Source organism: Falco punctatus, assembly GCF_963210335.1.
Source record: "Falco punctatus genome assembly, chromosome: 7".
NCBI lineage: Eukaryota > Metazoa > Chordata > Aves > Falconiformes > Falconidae > Falco > Falco punctatus.
The window spans coordinates 59,770,517-59,794,088 of NC_137587.1; the positions used below are offsets into that span (position 1 = coordinate 59,770,517).

Sequence of the window (23,572 nt, forward strand, 5' to 3'; positions counted from 1 at the left end):
TTACATTATAATTGGATTTTAAAAAAGACAGTTAGGAACTTAGATCCTACTAAGAGTGGCAGAAAAGCACCAAACTCCATTTTGTAGTTTAAGAAAAAAGTTAAAATCTCTAACCAGTCAATATCCGGGGAATGCAAATCAGGTTTAAAAACAAGTATGTGTTGAAAATGAAAGTTTTTGTGTTTTATCTATTAACCTTTTAATATGATTTGGCTTACTGGTTATGTGCAAAGGGCTCAAGCAGTAGGATCAGATCTTGCAAATCCCCTACACTGTGTAAAAGTGTGTTCTTAGTGACTGACAGTGGATTACTTTTACGAGTGAGAATAGTTCTGGGATGCATGGGGTTGCGGGGTCAGTCACATTTACAAAGTAATTTTTCTGAAACGTATATATGATCAGAATATTAATGAACTGAGTCAGAAAATATCCTAATAGCTTACCAAAAGAATACATCCAGGCCTTGGTCCTAACATAGAACTCATTAAAGCTAGAATTTCTGAACAGGTCTAGCCAGATATTGAACTATCCCCCTGTAGTCTTTCGCCGGACTGCCTTTTGGTTGCCCAATACCCTTTCCAATCAGGCTGCTCAGTATTTTGGGGAGATTCCATTTTCTAGTTGTGAGCTTTTATTCTGGTTGATGCTTCTTTAAATGTTTCATCACTGAAATACCCATGCATTTGTATGACTGCAAAATCTCCTTTGGTGGTTTTTGCACAGTAGGCATATTGAGGGCACTTCTGAGCAGTATCATCCTAGTTAAACAAACAATACAGTCTCTCCATCATAGTTGCAGTTGGTAAATTTAACTATTTCTACTTTGAAAAAGGCCCTTTTGTATTATTTTAAGAAACCCAGAAGTAATAAGGAAACATTGAAAAACAATAAGTTAAAGAATTCATTATGTGCTGGAAGAGTGAGCCTGTGGACACAGCTGGTAGCTATCAATTATTCTTGGTTATTACAGAAAAATCTGACTCCTTCTGTGATCACATAAAAATCTGTCAACATTGCATAGTACTTCATCTTTTACCAAGTGTCAAAAAAAAAAAGTCGTGGGGGAAGGGGTAACTGGAATTGCGACTAAATATAAAGGTAGTAATTGTTAGAGGTGATCGGTTTTTAATATAAAACGCTCTTTTAAACAAATTCTTTTTTCATCTTGCCAGATGCCTCAGTGGCAAATTATTTATGCATTAAATACTTTTCTATAGTTTAGTACAGGACTCTCTTAAATCCTGAAATTATGTGAAGTGTCTGGAGTAAGACGAGTTTTCTTCAGAATAAATTTACTGTAGAACAGCAGGAAACCTAGAGAGCCTGATTTACAGTTTCCTCTTTTTAATGCTCATTGTATAAAAATGTTATGAAAGTTTTAAAAGAAGTTCATCAGTTCCTACTGTGAGCCAGGTCCTGCCCTTCATGTGCACATATGCTGATCCCATTTGCCTTCTAGAGAACTTCATGCTCATATGTAAGAGCTGAACTTGCAGGGAAGCCGAGTAGGACTGAATCCTACTTTGGCTTATGGTCCCTTTTCACAGCGCTGAAATACTCGCTTTTCTACAGAGGATGCAGTATCTTTCTAGCTTACAGAATATCCTGCCAAATCAATTAAAATGTGACACAGTTACAATGTATAGCGCCTCGCTCACACTACTTGCCATTTCTTTTCTTAGATTATAAATGGGAATATGCTGAGTGGAGTGCTTGCTCTGCTAGCTGTGGGAATTCAGGAACCCGCTCCAGAAGGCTACAGTGCATGAATGCAGAGAAACAGAAAGTAAATGCATCACTATGCAGAGAGCTGCAAAAGCCACTGATCGTTTACCAGGCATGCAACACAGAGGACTGCCCTACCAGGTAAACTCCCTTCTGCTCTGTTTTCATGTGCTCTCTGTGTATTAAAATGCACTCACAAACCTCCTGACATTGTGTTTATTACTCGAGTCTAAAACGTAGGTTGTATTTCATCATGAACCCTAAAGTGTGAGAGATGTGAAAATGGATCACAAGCAAGTAGGGGAGCGCTTGATTCAGCTGAATAAGTGAGATCTGTGCAAGCATCCATGCTGCTGCCACACAAACACCTTAAAAGCTAAGCTGGAGGTCTCTCCGAGGCATTGCGATGCGCTAGTTTTGCAGAATCTGTGCCAACACACAGAGAGAAAACTCATCATGTTACAAGCAGCCAGGATACTCTGTGCTCACCTCCTCTCCGCCCGAGCCAGCGGAGCTCTGAGTAGGATGTTTACTGTGGAATGTAACGCCCCTCGCCACAGAGTCACACTCCTTGCATGCCCTTCCCTGGCCAATTTTGTCACTGGATCAGCCGGGTACCTTGTGATCTAGGGGCAGAAAATCTTTATATCACAGGGAAATATACCACAACATCTGACTCTAAAAGCCAAACCCCTGCCTCCAGGCTCCTTGAGTTGCACTGAGCATTCCAGTTCAATAAGGCGTTGCTCTAGGTTTTTAGCAGGGAATCCCCACAGGAGTCCTCAAAACAAGTGCTTTCCGCTGCTTAAAAGAATTGGCCATCACTGTCAGCAACGTAAAAATCCATGAGGAATGAAAAGTCATGCACGCGTTCTGGAGTTGTCCCTCACTGGAAAATGTTTGGAGAGAAGTGTTAAGACCTTAACTGACATTGTGGGAGTGCATCTTGCCAGTACGTTCTAAACTCTGTTCTAAGTACAGAAAACATAGCAACAGATAAATATCAGGAGAAATTTGTTTATATTTCATTATTAGCAGCCAAAACCCCAGATCATCTTAAATTGTGAGTCTGAACCCCAGCCAGCCCATAAGAAGCAAACTTTTTGCCAGTGGAAAAATACTGAAATAGAATGAATAGTTTGAAACATACAGACTCAGTTGCAGGTTTCCTTCTTAAAATCCAGCCATTCAGAGCAGATGACAGTTAGGAGGATACCGGAGGGCCCAGGGCTCCCCCGGCACGGTCATGCCTTTTCGGTTGACTGCAGTGCATGACTTCACCATCTGATTATCGCTGTACCCAGAGTATTCACCACAAAAAAACATCAGTTGTTTCATACGGCCAAACAGACTGGCACATAAATTCTCTCTTATTAAAATGCTTAGATTTATTTTGCTTTTAATTTGGCTTTATATATTTACCAGTTGAAGGGGATTATGTGTACACTAACATCATTAACTCTATGTTGAATTACACATATATGCAAACATACAAATTGTTTTTCTGTTATGAAGTATTCCATGCTTCCTATGTAGGAAGAGCATAGAGGAAGTTGCCTGGAAAACAGCCCTGGGTCCGGTTTCTAGTGCCTCTAACGTCTCCCCCTTCCCTGTGATTACTGACCTGGGAGGGAAGTGCAAAATATTTAGACTTCCCCTTCCATCACCCCACTTACCTATTTCTCGATCTTCTCATCCCAAGGCCACTCTTCAGAAAGTATCCATCGAATCATAAAGGCTTTAGATGTATGGGCAGTGGCACGGGCCCTTATTACTCAAAGTGTTTTGCAGGTGTTTAATCACTTCTCTCCAGCACAGCACAGAAGTACAGTTAAGCAAGTGTAAGGGTTTAAGAATGTACTTCACTTGTGCTTTAAGTGTTTGCCAAATTTGGGCCTTACTGACTTGCTGTGCATGTGCTGCGCCAAATGTTTGCAAAAATCCTTGAGCTTTAAAAGGGAGAAAAAGGCAAGGTCCAGGCTGTAAAAGATTAATCTTCCTTGAATGGATATAAGCTGTTTGACCGCAAGAAAATTAAATAATTGCTAAAGAGAATAGAATATTTTTCCCGTTATCACAGTTGTGCTACACATAAAGTCCCATTCTGTATTTCTAACCTAGATTTATTAAAAGATCGAGTCAAATAAATGGTATTACCACCTGCTGCTTCCCCAGTATTGTTCGTAGCTGCCAAGACAGACTAAATCTTTGCAACTTGCAATCAATAAATAACACGTTCTGCTTGAGCCATTATCTAGCAAGATCTTGATGTAGTAAGTTTGGATGAGTTATGATGCCTGTTGCCTTAATAGTAACTAAATCGATATCATTCATTTTATGAGTTATGGGAAAGTAGGCTGACCTTCTTTCAGAAATGTTAAGTCCAGCAGGGTCTGTAGGGTTTACCTAGTATAACCTTTTTGGGTAACAAGCAGTATAACTTCTGTTAGCATACACTGAGCCACAGTTATCTTAGAAGTCATCAGTGAACCGAATTTATAAGATCTTGCTTAACTGAAAAAGCTGATCCTACCTTTTCTCACCTCTAAAACTTGCAATAACAGGTTCTTTTGATTTTTATTTGCAGTCACTGCAAACTACCAGCAAGTTTGCAGTGCTTTCATAGTTGCTATAAAATTGTCTCTGCTGTCTGTAGGTGGGTAACTAGCCCGTGGTCTGAGTGCTCTGCATCTTGTGGCAATGGATTTCGCTATCGACAAGTAACTTGTCAACAAGTAAAAGCCAACGGCAGCGTGCTGACACTGCTACCAGATGCCTGTATACACAGAGACCGCCCTGCGGGAAGGAAACCCTGTCTGGGTCATTTGTGTACAGTGGGGACAATACAGACAAAAGGCCAGGCAAGTTACAGTGTTCTTCTGGAAACTCCTTATCTTATCAAAGTGTATCAGTGTCCCCATACCGCTGGCTGAACATCTGTTCCCTTGCACAAAGGAAGAGCTGTGTGGCACTAGTTGTAATTACCTTTCAGACCAGTGAATTACAGATCCTTGTGGGTTTTTTTCATTTGTGATGTCTGATCTACTTTTATATGTTGAAACGTGAACACAAACCTGAGTATTAGTTTCAGTGTATTGTATAAGCTAATCCATTACTATGTATTCCATTTTTAAACTAGTATATCACTTTTTTTGCATTCTGAGAACATGTTTGCATAGCTGTATTTCTGAAGTCCCTGAAGATACATGACTGTCCTTCAAAAGCAGTTGCCACAATATTTAATACACAGAACTCTGCTTTCTTATATTTTGTTTCTTCATTTGTGCAGTAAACTTGTGTACATATTGATATGATATTATAATTATTGATACAATATTTACTACTCAACGAGCAAAGTAATGAATTAAGAGAATTGCCACACTCCTGATACAGGTATTAGTAAGGCAAGGTTGCGATTGTCAGAGCTACAGAAAGAATGTTCTAGCACTAGAGGTGTGAAATGCTGACAGCATCGACAGTGGATTTAGCTTAATGAATAGGTAAGGAAGTCAGTATCTTGGCAAAATGGGGGACAGAGAATCCAAGACACCTAGTCCTTCCCAGAACTGAGCTGTGATAGGGTTGAAAAAGGAAAAATACAGATGAAAAATTATGCCCGGGTTGTGTAACTGGGTAACTGTCTAGAAGGGCAATTCTGCTCTTACTAACTTGGTGGTTTCTTTTTCTTTCCCCTGACCCTTTTCTCTCACTTTTTAGTGTTCTGGTCGCTGTGTAGGCCGCCCTGTAGGTTTACAGCATCGTCACTTGATGTGTCAACTTCATAATGGATCTTTGGTGCCCAGCTCTTCTTGTGATGAAAGAAAGAGGTATGCAGTTTGCAGTAGTTGCAAGTTAGACTCTTTGGAGGAACAAATTAAAGATTTGTTCCTGTATTGTCAATGCAGTATAAATATGCAAATTCTTATGTACACAAGGAAAGGAGGTAGTGACAGTCATCCCTTTGTATACGCTGGATGAATTCAGGAACCCAAGGAGGGTAATGGATTTGACCAGTGTCCCCCACTGTGCTAACGACAAAGCTAGAAATAGAGTGAGAGAGTCTTGATTCCCAAAAAGAAAGTAGAAATTGGAGTCACTTGTCATAACTTTTCTTACTACTACTAAACTAGATCTCTTCTGGTATTACTTTTTATTCTGGTCTACTGCTGCCCAATTTTTATAAAATGAGTTTTCCTGGGCCTTATTTTGTGGACCATGTAAATTGGTTTACTATTTTATGATTACTGAAATAAGGTGTACTTCTCTGCATATATAGATCTCATTCTGCCTCTTAGTATGTACTTACGAGGTATGTAAAAAACCTCAGTGATTGAGAAGATGTGACTTTTTACTTCATGGTACACATTCTTTCTAAAAACTCTGTTATTTTGTTTTACTCTCTTTAAACAACTCCTTTAAATATGGAAAGTATGGGCTTTACACCCTCCCAGAATCTTAATCAGCGGATTTGCTGGGGGTTATGCTATAGCACATGGATGGATGGCAGTCTCTATAAAACACCGAAATCTCAAAGGGACTGAATTAAAGGCAAATTAAAAGTGAACATGGAGGTCTGGGGGCACAAAACTTTGTTGCAGACCGAATGTGTAGGCAGGGCAATGAAGAGCAGGGAATAAATGGGTAACAAGTACATACATGGGAATTGTTACTATATTTCTAGATTACTGAACCCAGCTGCTCATGTTTCTTGCTATAGAAGAGCTTCTGAATTGTGAGCATTTTAAAGCATTTTTGCTGCACACACAATGAAAGAAATCCTGGCTCCACTCAAGTACATGGTGAAAATTCCATTTACTACTAAGAGCCAGGATTTCACTTTGGCAGCTTCAAATGTTCAAGGAGGTTCACTGTCAGCATAGAAATACTGTGTTCAGGAGAGAGGTTGTGCGTGAAGAACTTGCAGCATCCAGAATGAAACATTTCAGGGTCTGTTAAGTTTTCCTTATGTAAAAGGTAAAACATTTTTTCTATCCCAGGGTTAAAGGGTTGGTTTAAAGAGACAGGGCCTTGTCTTTTGTTTCCTCATGAGTGAGGCATGAGGAATGGGCACAAAATGAAATACAGGAAATTTAACTTAAATATGGGAAAAAAATTTTTCTTACTGTGCAGGTTCTTAAACACTGGAACGAGTCACCCAGAAAGGTTGTGGAGTCTCCGTCCTTGGAAATGTTCAGAACACAGGCAGAGATGGTCTCGAGCACCCTGGTCTAGTTACACAGTGCTATGAGCAGGGGGTGTGGACTAGTCAGTCTGCAACAGTCCTTTCCAGCACCAGTTCTGTCCTCCCGTGAATAATAAGGGGTTAGCACAAAGGTGAACGGTTACCTGCCATCTGTTTTCCTCCACAGGTCTCCTGTCAGAAGAAACTGTTCTTCGGAGGCATGTGATGTCTACTGGCGGACAGGCCCTTGGAGGCCTTGCAGTGTGGACTGTGGGAGTGGATTTCAGTCAAGACGAGTGTATTGCGTACACAGAAAGAATAACAAACCTGTGGCTGATCAGTATTGCGGCTGGAGGAAGAGACCACTGACCTGGCAACACTGCAATGTCACATCCTGTGGCAGTATGTAAATCTTTATTTATATATGAGCGTAGCAATAGTCTGTAGCAGTTATATTAGAAAGTGACTCACGGTTGTACACTAATGATTCTGCAAGCATTTGATTGTACATCAAAGGTAAAACTATCCTCTCCAAGGAGCACTTCATAATCCTGGTGTTATTTTTCTCTGAGTAGGCCAGTTTGATACTAAAGCCTCAAAAGCACTTTTAGAAACAGGATATTTAGGAAGCCGTTTTATGCAAAGTTCCCCACATGACTGTGCCAGTTGTGACTCATAAGTCTCTGAGCAAGCTGTTAATTCCTGAAAGATGGGGTAGTTTGCTGAAGCAGACAATAGGTAAATGAATGCAGTGAGATCACACCTCTTATTTGTGACCTAGTTTAGCTTCGAATTCGCTGTTGCCAGAAATGCAAAGTAATCACTGAGCTCCCAGAAATTCATCAGTTGTTTACAATTATGATAAATTCTACTATTTATCTTTTGTCCATTATAAAGCCTTTTAACGTCTAAATATATTTTTCAGAAGGTGAATGCAAGGATACAACTCACTACTGTACATTTGTAAAGCAACTAAAGTTATGCTTGATAGACACCTACAAACAAAGATGTTGTCAATCATGCCAAGAAGTGTAACTCTTCTATGGGAAGTTCATGATGCTGCAGTGAAGAGAGGAGAAGAGAGGTTCATTAAACTAGCCTGCCTAAAGTATATACTTGTAAATAAGACATTAGTCATAACAGTTAAATGGAAACATGGGGCTAATGAAAAAACAGTACTGCAGATTGATATGCTGGACAGGGTATTTTTTCTGGGAACTTTTATTATCCACTCTTTGCAATGGAACTTTTAATGCTTTAAACATTTTCATGTCTGGATTAGGAAGATAATATCATAGCGTGTCATCTGTAAAATTTTACGGGCCATCATGTTATAATTTCATCAGGGGAAAAAGCATTATCTAAAAGCACCAGATAGTGTTTACTGTCCTCAACTTATGAGAAAAACAAAGTCACAAAACCCTTTGAAGAATTTTGGAATGGAGCAATTATTGACCCCTAGGTTTTGGTTTTATTGTTTTATCAATTTTAACACAATTTTTAAATTTATAGAAGCTGTGGCTTGTAGCTGTAAAATTTTTGGCAGTGACTTAATTTTCATAAACAGCTTGAGCTTAAGGGTTGATCTCACAGGATGTGTTTTACTGATACTAGCTGTCAGATGGATACACAAAAGTACATTCAGTTTTTCGTGCTTGTATTTATGTGTATGCAGTAAAAGACGCTGTAGATGCTAGAACAATTTTCAAAACAGCAGTAGATCTGTTTTGAATAAATGAGGTGTCATTTTCCATTGTTTCTGTTCTTCTGCTCCAGTCACTGAAGTACAATTGAAGTTCTGGCATGATTAGACTTTTCTACTGATTTTAAATTAGATACAAGGCTTCCTTGTCAGAGCTGTGAATGAAATGTTTGTGAGCACTGTTCTCTTCCACATCAAGTCAAATGGGGAGCCGATAACTGGCCGAGCACGGCTGTCAGATTTTCTGTCCTGAATAAATCTATTCCTCCCTGGTTAATGGGGGAAAAATCTCCAAAGAATATTATTAATTATGAAGATAGACAAGTGCAAGAAATTTATTCTGAGCAGTTTTCCAACAAGGTGACTTTTCATCATGGCCATTAACCATTTGAGTGTTTTGCAAGTTGATAAATTCTGATTATGCTATTCCCGGGTAAATTATTTTCCATGTTGCAGGTGGTTTCATTAGGGCTGTAAGCAGGGAGAACCCCGTAGGAGGCAGCAGATAGATGCGTTTTTTTTTCTTTTGTAGTTTCCAACTACTGCACATATTGGAGGCCTGAATGCTTGTATTGACTTGGATCTTGTGTTACATTACTGAACTATATTACACGCTAATTAGTGGGTATGCTGGAAGAACAGTTTTAGTAACAGCATTCCTGCACAATGGGTTTGCGTCACTGAAAATTAGATTAGCACTACTGTATAGAAAATGTTTAATGTGGACTATTGTGTCCAAAGCTGACTGCAAGGAGAGGATATTCCTGATCATTACCTTTTTAATCAGCAATGGGTCTTGATTGTTTAAGCAGTTTTTTAAATTAAAAGAAAACCTTTGTAAGATACTTTTGTAGATATTTATTGTCTGATTTAAAAGTGCAATATTTTGTTTTGTACAGTGTTTAATAAAGATTTTTGGACATATATTTTTTCTTATTACCAAAATTTCTTATTCATGTTTTTCCTTTATATTTAAAGTTTTCAAATGTTAACACATAGCATTTTTTTGTTGCTTTAATTTTGTCTTTGGTTAAGTATGCATGCTATACAGAAGCAGTGCTGTAAATGTTTGTTACTGCAATTGGCATGACATTCCTCTGTAGATTATTTTATTGCTTTTCCAGTAACTGAAGATTTTAGCTTTCTTGAATGTAGTTTTGATATTCCTGAAATAAAGTCTAGTTTGATTATTCAACACTGTGATTACCTAGAGATTGTTTATTACCATGATTTTCATGGTAGCTATGCTTTCATTCCAAATGTTATTTTATCAGCCTACTATGTCCATAATTCTGGGATTTCTTCCAAGCTAAGATTAGTTCTTATTTTTGACAGTTTATCAGACAGCTTCTCAGCTTCACTGACAGTCTGCTTTGCACAGCTATCAAGAGGCAACATAGATATAACCTGACTAAGCGGGGAAGAGAATTTGCCAGAATCCAAACAAGTCAGCTCTGACTCACTGGAATCTAGAATCAGACCTTCATGTACTGCACCAAGCAGAGGTCATTTAGATCCAACAGAACAATTCTATGCTTCATATTTCGTGGCTGATGGGAATAGCTACGTGAAAAAAACTTGTTTCAGAATATCCAATGTGTAATATCTTTAGGAAGAAGACTCTCATAAATAATATGAACAAGGAAAGCCGTAAGAATTTTATTAAATTGAAAATAAATGTCTAGCAATGAAACGGTGTTTCAGAGTCATTCTAGATGGTAACATAGGCAAAGGTGCCCTTAAAAAAATAAGTTAACAGAAAAAAAGTCTACTTAATTTTCCTTTTGTGTCACCAATGCATTCTTTCTGTGCAATCTTTAAAGAAAAAAAAATGCAGTACAGCAGTTCTGTGGAGCATGCTGTGGAGCATAGTGTGTGCCAAGCACTTAGAGCAACTGAATCCATTAGTAACTTTTTCACTTTCACATCTTGGTTTAGCATGACATCATAAAATGCTTTTTTAACAGCTGTTATTTTGAGAAATACTAGTTTTCCAGCCTGCTGTTCATTTTGCTCGCATTTCAGTAATATGTTGCTTATGAAAATGCTGACCTCAAGCACTGAATACTGTCTGAAGGCTTAGAAGATCATTTCATGCTTTTCCTGGAAGCACAATCAGTAGGTTGTAGCTCTTTGGACTGTAATGTAATAAAGGCTTCTCTCTTTCGCTATTAAGCTTAGGGGAAAACATTAAGGGCAAAATGAAAGGGAATATGCCCCCTCCACCCTAACAAAGTCTTCAAACACATATGCATAGAAACTGTTAAACTGAATATGCCCTCCACTCCCTCTCAAAAGTTTTTGTGCTGTGCTGGTAGGTGGCAGCAAATGACTTTCCATAACTCAAGGGGGGAAGTGACTTAAGAGCTGAAAAAACAGCTGTGAAAATTACAAAAAGCGTCTGGGCTCACTCACAGACTCAGAGGAGGAGCCATTTTCAGCAGAACACGCAGGCACACGTAACTCCATGAATTCAGATTGCATTTTCTTGCTCCCTAGAAAAGAGAGCTGGAGGATATTAAGAGCTTCTGTGAACTTCTCATGAGGTACCAAGATTGTGTATAGGTTATGGACTTGGGTAGCTGTAACCATGCAAAATTTTTACTTTTGTTTCCTCAGTTGTGGCCAGACAGAGAATGACTCAAGTTTCATAAAGAAATGGGCATTGGTAGTTTGTTTTCTTCTGTGGTACAGAAGGATGACAAGGAATTGGTCTTTCTCCTGTCCTGCTTTCAGGATGTTACAGATTTACATTGCCCTTGTTCATTCCCAATCCAAAACATGTCTTTACCAGCTGGGGACATGAATAATTGTCAGAGAATAAAGTTTAATCAAATTGTTGTTTCAATAACAGAGTAAGTCATATTACAAAAACACAGTACAAAGACAGAAATTACCTAAAAGTAACTGATGCTCTGATAATGTCTGGAGCTCGCTTGCTGTGCTTTTCGGCACAGCTAATACACTCAGTTCTGCTTTCTTCCTTGCATATGATGCAGTTCCTGCTTTCGATGTTTCCATCATTGATCATAGTCCTTTTATTGGTGATTTGGCTTATGACGTACAAGCACGTATGTCTTCACAACCCAAGTGTCTGCCCTATACCAATGTGTACATGATATGCAATACTGAAAAATAAATCATACTGAAGTACTGTGATAGAACATGATAACAGAACTATTTATTGGGACTTGCTTAAATCATGAACATAATAGGAATTAAATTGGTTCATCTAGATTTCCCAAAATCAGGTAAAGATACATAGAGAAAAAGCTAAATACCTCATACAGAAGCACAGTCATTGCATGTAAAATTTCTATAAAATATTTGTTTTCCGTGTATTTGTAACAAATAATTCTTTGAAGAGTAAACAGGCTGAAGCAAGGCTGTCTAGAGATTTCTGCACCTCAGCTGGTACTTCTTTTTTTAGCTGAGTTTACACTGTTTTCTGTTTATCTCTACATATACCTTTATAGTTTTCTGCGATTTTCCCCTTCAGACTGCCTCTGCAGTGAACTTTGGTGGTAACTACAGGCTGCTCAGCTTTAAAAATCAGCAGGATTGGAACTGTGGTGGATGGATGTTAAGTTTTTGAGCCTGATTCTCTCTCTGCTTCCTCACCGTGTACCTTAGAAACTTGGAAAACAATCATCTGTTAAATCTCTTTGTGAAATTTGATTTAATTTGCACACTGGGTTGAAGAATCACCGGGCTGGGGAGGACACACACTTAGTGTATCAGTGTGTCCAAAGCTTTGCATCAGCTTTGTTTCCTTTGGAAGCAAGGCTGATAAAGCGTTATCGGGGAGGTTAGGAAACAGTCCAATGACCTGCTTTTTATGTCTGAGTGATTTCAAGTATGTGTACAGAAAAAGAACAGGGTTACTTCTTGTTAATTGCTATCAGAAATTACAGTGTGACCTTTGTATTCTCCTCAGAACTGAATGAAGGAAAAGTAATGATGACTAAAGCTAAAACCAGGCTTTTAAAAATGCCTCGGTGTCATGGGATGCTATGTTATGATAACAAAATATAAAGAAAAAATTCTTATCAGATTACTCTGTTTTCCAAGTATTGATGAGATGAAAAACTGGACTGATGAGATAATGAGGTAATTATAGTATTATTTGCTTACTATGAAAAAGAAGTTATTATCAAAAGACACTTGCTATTTTGCAATGACAGTAATTTGATTTGCAGAAAATCTGAGAGGATTTAATGTATAATATATATGCTTGAGATGGAGCATAATGAAATCTAGGAAGCCAAGGAAACTAGAATGCACAATCAAAAAAAGAATAAAGCCATGTAAGATGCATTTTTCCTGTAATAATTGGCAAATCTTTATTAGTCTTGTAGTAAAGTTCTGGTTTTGCTTTCATTGTCTTCAACCTAGTAGTTTAAATGCTTTTCAAAGCAGAATTTGCATCATTTAATTTTCTTTCAGCATTGTTTAAAGAAAAAATGAACAAGTATGATTCTAATTATTTCACCCAGGTGCTTGAAATTTTGCATTAAGTCTTATGACACAACAGCTACTTCCTTTGAAATAGGATTACTATTTGAGTCGGAAAATTCTGGAGTAATCTGGCGGAAGAACTTGTGGCCATGATAATCTGTGTTTACATAGACATAACCTGGAGGAGATGGATAATTTGCTGGGCAGATCTCTTGTTTCTTTGGAGTATATTCTGTGTGATACGTGGTTTCATCTTGAAAAGGAGCTGAATTAGGCACTATAGCATGTACAGGTTTGAAACTTTGAGCTGGAACGATCTGATGTGGTATGTAATGAGATTTGAATGTAGTTAAATCACAAAATTTTCCTGTGGGTTTTGGAATTTCCTGTTGTTTCTTAGTAATCTCTTGCCGACAGCTGCCCCAAGCTTTAAAGTCTTCTTTCGTTGTAGTACACCCTTGAAAAGGGGCATCGGTGGTTCTGCCATTAGAAACTGGTCTTATGGGGACAGCAGGAGAAATCTCATGCTTAATGTAATCAAGATGGCTCGTGGAGTTAAAATCCATTTTGCCTGGGGGTGGAACATACGCTTCTGTTTTGCGGACCTCAGGCAAGGAGACCAACCATTTCTGAAAACGATCCTGGAATTCAGTGACTCCATTAAAACGAGCACTGCATCCGACTTTTGCATTTTCAGGCTTGCAGGTTTTTGCAAGTTGCCCAGGTAGTCCTTTAAAATCATTCCTGTGGGTTGTGAGATCTTCAAAGGGTTGGTTGCTTGGCTTGTACTCTTCTTTTGATCTTACAAATTTTGGTTCCAGTTGATGTGCAATATAAGAAGTGCGATGGCTGGTAGTGCTATCAAAAGGCGTATCTGAAAGCTTGGCTACACAAGGAGGTTTAAAAGTTTTTCTGGGATTCAGTTCCCTGGGAACAAAGTCATCTTGAAACGTAGTAGAATTTCCAAACTTCTGTGTAGGTCGATGGTATGTGTGCTCCATCTTACTAGGTTGCCTTCTTTGAACTTCCCATAATCTATAGTCATCTTTAAGGCAAAATCAAAACTTCACCATAAAAGCATTATTACTTAAGACAATTCCTTTTAAATTAAGCCAAATTCTTCTGGTATTAAATCTCGCAAAACAAGGAAGATGGATGTCAGTGAGAACGATAATGTTATCTGCATGTCTGTGATATGACAAAACTGTCTTCTCTTATTGGTGTGATAAACCCAGACAAACGTACATGATGCCCTATTTTGATTGTTTCCTCAAGGAAAAAGAAAATGTTGCATGTACATATTTAGTGTGTGTTCTGTACAGAAAATAGCCATATACAGGTTTTATATACAATATCTTACAATGTACTTAGAGTTTTATGTAAATATGCAAGACTGAAAGGAACCTTATAGGTCACTGGGTCATGTTCACTACTGATGGGGAGGATTCTCTCACTTTCAGTATCAACATTACATCATCTTAGAGCTTGTTGGGATTGTTTTTTTCTTGCGTCTGAGTTTTTTACTACCAGACTCTTCTGCTATGGTTACAAAACTTATTGTCCAGTCTAGACTTCTTCATAGGCAGTTGAAATCAATCTCTTGTCTTACAATCACTGCACTTGAGCTTCGGTGTTTTTAACTCCTTACTCCCTATTGAACTGCTAACATACATTTTAAATGAAACAGTTGCATACTGTCTTAGTTGTATGCTGAGACTACGCTACATTATTCATTATTTGCTAACCTACTACTCACATGGTAGGCTAAATAGAAATATTAGATTTCCTTATAAATTATTTACAAATAATAAATAGAATGTATTTGTATAAATGCATTTCTATCTAGCATAGGCCTAAACTTAAAGCTAGTGAAATATAACTGGGTTTTTTTTAAGAGTCTCTTTCCCACATTTCATCCTTCTAACTCTTTCTGTCACTGCACTTTCTCCTCTGCTCATTTTGCACCAAGCATTCTAACTTTCTGTTTTAGCAGCCATATCTGATTCTCATTATTTCAAATATCTTTTCGATACAACTGGCCCTCATCATCAGGAATATCTTGATTTTCATCACTCTAGTAGATCATATTTCAGCATTTATTTCTACTTAAATTGGGCCTACAATTCATTACATGTAACAAACTCGGTAACTCATTTATGTGTAAAATTTTCTACTGGTATAAAGTATATCAAGGTCACTTGGCAGAATGACTTGAAAGATTTAGTACCCTTGTGCTGACCATTGTAATAGAATAATTTGTGTCAAACCAGATCATTACTAGGATGATATACAAGCTATACAGTACACAAGACAGAAATCTAAAATCAACTTTCAACCAACTCTGTGGAAAAACATGTATTACATAAGGTAAAACTATCCGAAAGATACATCTGCAGTTTAATTACTACCCACTCTTGCCTGAGATAGCCAACCAGGTGTATGTTAGAATTTCTTTATTCCTAGCCAAGAAAACTTTAGGAAGGAAAGGAAAGGAAAAATCTAGTTTCTAATATAGATAATTCAGAATACTATCTTCATTTTGGTTATTTCTCTTTCTAAAGGTGACATATATTATTACCTTGATAGGTTGGTATGGTATCCAATTTTCCTCCTGTAGTGTGTTTTCTCTCTAGAGGTCTTAGTAATGTCACTGGTTGTATTTTATGAGCATTATAATCTTTCCGGTATGTGGTTCCCAGTTCTATCTCTCCCTTCTTTGGTTTATGTTCCTCTTGTACCCGAAAAGGTCGCTTCACAATATCGTATGGTAAATAATCAGATCTGAATTGGGGGAAAAGGAAACACTGGTTAAAAGAACTACTTTTTTTCTGATGGACTCACTTTTGTCAATTTTCCATTATATAGAAAAAGAATGACTTATAATGTTTACTCTGAAAAATCAATCTGATGCCATATGTTAGAGGGATAGCAAGGAGGAAAGAAAACCATAGTACCTAGAACTAGGGTCTCTGATGCACGGTATAACCTTTATTCAGAGGTAGATGGTGAAGCAACTTTTTCAGTGCTCTGGGTCTCATTCTCAGTTTAAAAATATTCTTTAAAATACCTGAAAGAAGACTTGAAAAAGTTGCTGTAATTTTCCAAAGAAATGATCCAGAAACCAGAAGCAGAGCAAAGATAAAACTACAAGTGGCAGCATTTACCAATTGCATGAGGAGAACAGAATATAATAAGAAACAACATTTCACTGTTTTATATGGGCACATTACGTTAAAAGAGCACATATTACATACGTAAGTGTTTAAACAGTATATGCAGTACATGGCCAATCTTGCAGAATGGCATTAGGCCTTTATATACATGTCTCTTGTTTTTTTTTAATAAAGTTGCCCTTGTAGATTAAAAGACAAACAATGGAAAAAGTAAAGTTTTATGCTCCTTTCACGTTATTAGTAATGAATAAGTGATGTCTTTTTCTATCTCTTCAAAGATTTCCAACTCCTGAAGACTCTCTGAAGAAGATTCTTTGAAAGATGCTTCTTAATTTCTAAGCTTAACATCAGAGTCCGTGCACTGACAGGAGAGACCTACTGAACACTTTACAGTTGGCTTTCTTCATATTTCTAATAATTTAGAACTGTCTAAATAAAAAAATCCCTGTTCCTTTTTCTTAAGGTTTCATTTTTCCACTATCTCAGATTCCACACGTGTGCTACAGAAAGTTCCCCAACTTGCCAGTTTTTTTTAGGCTTGATGAGACCTAGATTTCCAAAACAGGCTGCAAACAAAGACAAATTTTTTAGGTTATCTTTCGAGGTTAAATGATGCTGTAAAGAATACAAATCTTTTGTATGCGTGCTTTGCTATTTTTTATGACCTGTTTTGTGGTAAAAGTATTTCTACACTCAAAATTTATACTTTTAAATATGCTAAAAGTGTAAAGGATGCAATGATTGCATTTTGAAAGTGATTGCAGCACAATGTTCAGTCCCCCCTTAAGAGAAAGTATGAGAAACTTTATAGAGTAATTGTAAAACACACTGCTTCAAAATGTTTACTTGAATGTTGTAATTCCTTCCATTTTCCCACAAGGCACTTGGTACTCTTGCTTCGGCTTACAGCTCCAGGGAGGAGAGATGTTGCTATACTTGGGATATTTTTCCACATACTCTGTTGTGAGGCACGGCTGTTGTCCATTATCATAAATCCTTGTGGGTTTATAAGGGCAGCGATGGCGCCTGGGTAAAAACACATCAGATGAGATCACTTTGAATAGTTTCGTTTAAGGGGAAACCCCATACCCTATCTACTGGGAGTGAATAACAAATGGGGAAGATTGAACAGTGTCAGTAGCCTGTGTTTAAACTGTTTTCTGAGTGATAAAACACAAAATATTGTGCTGATGACATAGGTCCCAGAGCACAATATACTAAGACAGTAATAAACAGTATCAGTGTGTGAGTTAGTGCTTCGTATAGAATGTACAGGATGGATAGAGTTGATCTCAGTCCTGCATCACCACCAAGATGCACTTTCTTTTTTTTAATCTTTAATGATACTACTAGTCTTACTTGTAAAAATAACTATGTTTCATGCCTCTTCTCATATTGTTTCTTCTCTACTGTTTTCCCTGACCACTTGTCTTTTTATGTCTTTGCATCTGCTCACCTACTTTCACAACTCTTGATTAAAACTTTTGATTAAAATTCTAGTGCTCTGTAGGCCATTTCTGACTTTTCAACCCTTTTTTTTCAAGCACTGACTCAATCCTCTATTCAAAAACTATGTTTGCTTAGAAGTAATGACATCTCTTTTTCCTAATAGGTTTTATTTCAAATATACTTGCCTGTCATCGATATCTATTTTTATGATGCCATTGTGTTAAAAGGTATTGAGGTATATCATGACTTAATTTATTACCTATACCTTGTTGTTTTGCATATATTGTGCATGAAATTCAAATGTACATGTTATTTTCAGTATTGCTTTGAAAATCTTGTTATATTCATTCTAATTTGTGAAATGCACTGGTATTTCTCTGGTAGTTTGTTTCAAGCGTAGTTTTAAAATTTTATGTGGCTGATGTGATTATTATTTAATCTCTCCTTAAAGGTAATGTATAATGAAAGATTTTGTTCCTACTTGTGGCTGACAACTTGCAATACTGGTTCAGATATAAGCAAAGGGAAGTAACAAGAAATAATTTTTTTCAATAAATGTGTCCTGTGAAATTCTGTACGTGAAAAGCAAAAATAACTAAAGAACAAGAAGAGTAAAAGTGTACAGCTCTTACTGGGTACAAATAAATTCAAGTTTCAGGAAGCTAGATACCCAAGGAATAGTTTGAAGGTCTGCAGAGCAATTTAGCTAGTACTAAACACCAAAAAGGAAAAAAAATAACTTAAAGCAAGGTAAAATAAAATACACAAACAGACATGAAGAACTCCTGCTGGGAAACATAAAATGAAAAAAACCCCAAACAACAAAACTAAAAGAAGTTATCTGGAACTGGAGATCCCTAAAGCTGGCATTCCTTTGGGCTGCCTGACTTTGCCAGCTCCGTAGTTCAATAAATGAGAAATGAAGTAGCCCTCTCTAAGAAGCCAGATCCTTTTAAAGTCTCAGGTGCTTACTCCTTTTCAATCAAGTAAACAGATAGTCAAGTAAAATTGAGACCTATTCAGAACATAGCAAGGAAAGGAAAAAGACAGAAGGAAAGAACAGGAAAGGCAGGAAAATGAGGAGGTGAGTGTATGCTATTTCTCAGCATGGTGCTTGCCTGCCACTATGTTCTTCATGAAATTCAGTTACCACCTTAGTAATATTTTTTCAGTAAGTATAAACAGCATACGCTGTGTCAGGTAGCATCTAAAAGTTAACAGCTAAAGCAGAGACTAAAGCCATTGAATGTGTGTTTTGAAAGCTAGTTGAAATATAGGGTATCGAATTATAATGTTCTTCACATATTTTAGGCATAAAATTCAAAGGAGTTTGAAACAATATTGATCTACAAAAACTTCATTTTTACAGTCTTCAGTTTGCCATAAGCTGGTCTAGAAGACCAATCACCAAACAAAATACATTCTCTTTTCTGGTATCACCAGTCTTTGAAGACTTAACTCTCTCACTATTTTCTAAGTAATATTGCCATTATATTCCCTGTATTGCTGAATGGTCATGCTACAAACAGGAATAGATACTAGAAAAATAATGACTTGCAGAGTAAGTGTGTAGTTCTTGGCAGATTCAACACAGAGGTGAAAATCTAATGTATCTCTCCAAGGAAAGAGGGTTTTGTAATTGCATTAGAATTAATTTCTGAATCAAAAATGTCCTTGATCCCAGTCATTTCTAGCATATGAAATAATTCTGAACAGCCTCTACCTATGCACAAAATTACTTGAAATCAGATGGGACTGTTCAGGAAGATCCTATATCCGGCTCTGTGCTGTGAAAGAACTTTCAGTGGGCTTAAAAGGCAACATAAAATTACTTTAATATCAATTTAATTTTACATGGAGAATAGGCATTTTTGGTTAACTGATAAATCTGCTTCTGGATGTTGTCCAACTGGTAAACAAATAATTTTGTTTAGATAATAATGTTATAAAACTGATTGCATAAGGCATCACAGCTCTCTAGCGACGATGCTAAGAATCGTCAGAGAAGACAGATTACAGCTCTGATAAATACGTTTCTTAAAATTTGGCCAGAACTCCTTGAGTCACTGATCATTTTAAACTTGTTACTTATAGTTATCTTAAATTCAACCCCAGAGTTACTGATAATTCAAATTAATTTGATGAGAATTTGCCTTCCCCCATGACTGACTGATGCCTTCTTTGATGGATTATTATTCTTTCCCTTCTTTGAGGGAGACTAACTATCTTGTGGCTTGCATAAGATCTTAACAGTATCTCAGCTAAATAGACAGTATATGGGGTCTCCAGTGCCAAATGCTGTTGCTCTGATTGTTTTAATAGAATGATGCTACATTTCACTTATTTAGGATCTGGCACACATACAGTTATTTTTTATACAATGCTAGCAAGACCCTTGAAACTTTCCCACTAAGTATTTTCCTCCTAGAGAACTAGACTAATAATGAGAAAAATTTAGTGGTTATCATCATAAAAAACTTACTAGAAAAACCCCAGCACAACAAAGTTGTTATTTTTTAGCTGCCAGTGTACATGCTGTGGCCTGAAAGACAGAAATTACATAGGGACATTGTGTTTTTGAGTCATCTACTTTCCTAGTATTGAAACTAGGAGACCTGGTAGTTTTACTGGGTTTGTGTTTATTTACATGCAGTCAGTATGAGGACTTAAATATTTCGTATTTTACAGAAATCTTCCTCTTTCCTTTTAATTTAGTGTTATTCAGGAATCTAGATTTTTATAATGATAACAAAAATCCAAGAAATGGAGAAAGGCTGACATTGAGAAGAAGATAAAACAGTAGTTTATATCTCAAAACTAAAATTCTAGGGTTTTGTATTATCTTTTATCACAGACAAATAGTATTCTTGAGTGTAGAGAGGTCATCAACCTCAGAGGCTTTGTTCTTCCTTTAAAAGCCAGATTTAACATCCGATATTTCCTGTTCAACATTGCTATTGAGCTAGCGATCTGAAGCCTGACTGTACTTGCTAGCAAAGGGTAGATTTCCACATTTGGAACCTATGGGAAATAATCATGGGTCCAGTCCCAAGTAAGACGAACTCATACCTTCTCCACATCAAAATATACCACTTCTAAAATAAGAAATGGATCTGGAATATCTTTGGAAACAATACAGAATCCAGCCATTACTCAATGCACTTTTGAGAACATTTTTGTGGTTTATTAAAAAAACCCAAACAAATCCAACCAAATGTACATCTCTCCTGTAGCAGCTTGAAAACAATAATCATAGTGCCTTGGCAGTGTCTTATGTTACTGCAAAAGTCATAGAATCATAGAATTGTTTCGGTTGGAAAAGACCTTTAAGATCCTTGAGTCCAGCTGTTAACCCAGCACTGCCAAGCCCACCACTAAACCATGTCACTGAGCACCGCATCTACACCTCTTTTAAACACCTCCAGGGATGGTGACTCAACCATTTCCCTGGGCAGCCTGTTCCAATGCTTGACAACCCTTTCAATGAAGAATTTTTTCCTAGTATCAAATCTAAACCTGCCCTGGTGCAACTTGAGGCTATTTGCTCTTGTCCTAAAGCCTTAAGAAGCTAGAAATTATGTCAGTTATTAAAAATGGAGAAGTCCCTAGCATTGGACCTATTTTGCAAATTGATCTTTGAGCATGCTCAGCACTGGGTACGCTTCCAGTGGTTTATCTGTTGACTTTGAAAAAGATCACCTAATAGGCACAAAAAGTGATTCAGTCTCCTAAGAATGAATCTGTTCAAGATATTCCTAAAAACCTTGTAACAATTATTTGATTAAGAGCCCAAGACTGCAACCCCTAAGTATGAACACTAGCATTCAGGTGTAAGCCTTTAATAAGTGGATTGTGTAAGTTACAGTGCAAAAAAGGTCCTTGTGGAATTCTGGAGGATCTTCTTATTTCCGTGTAAAGAGAAAGCAGAATAAAGTTCTCTCTTACTGCCTTTCCTCCCCTGTATTTGTAAAATTTTTCTGGTTTTTTTTTTTTTTTTTTCCTTCTGCAAACAGCTAGGAATGATAATTTTCTCCTATTTTATTTTTTATAATTTAACACTAATTATATCTCCACAAAATGTCCTGCAAATAGCGAAATGATAACTTCTACAAAATATCAGAACTTTTTCTTCACTTTGAAATCTCTTCTAAGGTGTGTGTGCATTGCAATATCCAGGTAACACTGCCAAGCGACCAATCTTCCCCTAAAAACAGAAACACTGTAACTACCCTGAAGCAAACACAATGTGCTGCCTAAACCAATAATGGCTTAAGATTTTGACTGTAAAAATTTCAGTGATCTTTATTTTAAACCACGTTTTTTTTGTGCATGCTTTATTCAATTATTCATATTGTTAAACCAGGTTTTTGAATTGCGAATTTTCAATTAAGTTGAACCTCATTTTGTGCTGTCAGACTGTGTTATCTCACCATCCTTATACTTGAGCATAAGCCAGATTTGCTATCTCGTCATGAAAACCATGTGTTCCAACTCTTTATTAAAATAGGACTTTTGAAACAAAATTTTGGGGCAAACTACACCTGCAGTCTTGGCCAAAAAGAACATGAGAAGCTTTACATGCTGCCTGTCTCTCATCTCTGTCTACAGATAAAAAAAAAAAAAAAAAAAAAGTGGCTCATGAACAGGTAAGAAAAACTTCCCAAACAGACAGCTAAGAGTGCATCTGCTATACAAACATCGAAATGAAACAAACCTGTAGTTTGTGGTGCACTACGCAGCTATAGGGGTGGCCCTGTGCTTCCAAAAGATAGTGATCACAGTCTTGTGATCTTGTAACTCTCCTTGCATGTAGTTAAGACTTTTTTTTTTTTTTTTACTATTAAAGACTGGATCTTTGAATCCTAGGATGATTATTTTTCTGGCTTTTTTTTTAAAGTAGATGGAGAAGAAATTGAAAACATTAACAGTACTGTCTCCAAACCTATAAACATTTATCTGAATTTTGCAAGGTTTAAATCCTTTAATATTTTGGGAAACCTGACTTGTGAATTTTTTTGCCTATGGCATTGATAATATTGCTTATAGAGCTGTAATGGTAATTTTAAACAAAAAATCACCTGCTGTACCCTTTTATGCCAGCTTCCCTGGGCCAAAGAGGTTATATTACAGTGATGAGGTGTGTGTCTCTGTACAGGGTCATTGAATGCAAAGAAATAGCGGAGCTTCTCCTCAGAGTGGAGAGTATTATTGGATGTGGTGTTAGAAAGGCAGGTGTATTAAATCTATTTTAAAGGCTGCAGGGTTTGCACAGGTTTCTATCAAGGCTGATTTAGCCAGAACTTTCCTGAGGGTGGCTTTGGCGGCTCAGCTTTAGGGAAAAGCCTGATCCTGAGGTTTAGTCTTTGAAAGACTGTCTCCATTCTTTTCTATTTTAATCTATCTAAGATCTGCTTTTTCCCCTGCCTGATTTAAACATACCACTTCATGTTTACTGAGCGGATCCCTTTCAGAAAAGAAGGAAAGCCTCAAACTGTTGGAACAGCAGTGTTACCCTGCTCCTGCCTTCCCACCGCTGAGGAGCAGCAAGGGGCGGGCCCGGGCGCCGGGGCACGGTGAGGAGGGGGCCAGGGTGGGGGTGCCCCTGTGGGGGGGGCCTGGGGCGCTGAGGGGGAGCCGCCGCCATCTTCCTGAGGGGACACCCCCGGGGACCCGAAGCGTCGCCCCGCTCCCCGCAGCCCGCGGCGACCCGCGGGGCCGCTTACCCGCAGGTGCAGATCTGGCACAGACACCGCGGCTGCCTCATGCTCCCCTGGCCGCTCCGCCGGGGCCGCCAGCGAACCGGCCCGTCGCCTGGCAACGGCGGCGTCCCCGCGGCGAGCGGCCGCTGCCGGCCCCCGTCTGGCGTCACGCGGGGAGGGGCGG

General features: G+C 37.8%; 2 protein-coding genes across 6 annotated transcripts in view; one reads left to right on the forward strand and one right to left on the reverse strand.

The window, feature by feature from the left end:
• Nucleotides 1–17,085, forward strand: part of ADAMTSL3 (ADAMTS like 3) — a 195,280-nt gene extending 178,195 nt beyond the window's left edge. For 2 of the 4 annotated variants that reach the window (XM_080396390.1, XM_080396389.1), the window contains exons 27-31: nt 1,683–1,866; nt 4,382–4,586; nt 5,443–5,552; nt 7,095–7,309; nt 7,833–9,804. In XM_080396390.1, coding sequence (XP_080252516.1) covers nt 1,683–1,866; nt 4,382–4,586; nt 5,443–5,552; nt 7,095–7,309; nt 7,833–7,942 — 824 coding nt within the window. In that variant the 3' untranslated portion in view covers nt 7,943–9,804. Of the gene's footprint in view, nt 1–1,682; nt 1,867–4,381; nt 4,587–5,442; nt 5,553–7,094; nt 7,310–7,832; nt 9,805–9,944; nt 10,055–16,518 lie in introns of those variants that run through there. The other 2 variants (XM_080396392.1, XM_080396391.1) reach the window with 2 other exon arrangements.
• On the reverse strand, nt 13,118–23,544 carry SAXO2 (stabilizer of axonemal microtubules 2). Of its 2 annotated transcripts, none has more exons than XM_080396403.1 (4): nt 23,413–23,544; nt 17,198–17,266; nt 15,646–15,848; nt 13,118–14,112 (listed from the first exon to the last, which is right to left on the reverse strand). In XM_080396403.1, the coding sequence occupies exons 1-4, from the start codon at nt 23,451–23,453 to the stop codon at nt 13,130–13,132; spliced, it is 1,296 nt and encodes a 431-aa protein (XP_080252529.1). In that variant the 5' UTR covers nt 23,454–23,544; the 3' UTR covers nt 13,118–13,129. The 2 variants fall into 2 exon arrangements, with proteins under 2 accessions (XP_080252529.1, XP_080252528.1); XM_080396402.1 differs by having other exon boundaries at nt 17,087–17,266.
• Between the last annotated feature and the right edge of the window lie 28 nt (nt 23,545–23,572).

Bases quoted from the DNA above. Each gene is read 5' to 3' on its own strand.
- SAXO2 (XM_080396402.1), bottom strand. From the start codon at position 23,453: ATGAGGCAGCCGCGGTGTCTGTGCCAGATCTGCACCTGCGG. The intron at 17,267-23,412 runs GTAAGCGGCCCC...GTTTTTACCCAG, and splicing joins TGCCAGATCTGCACCTGCGG to GCGCCATCGCTGCCCTTATA. The intron at 15,849-17,086 runs GTAAACATTTTG...CCCCCAATTCAG, and splicing joins GAAGGAATTACAACATTCAA to ATCTGATTATTTACCATACG.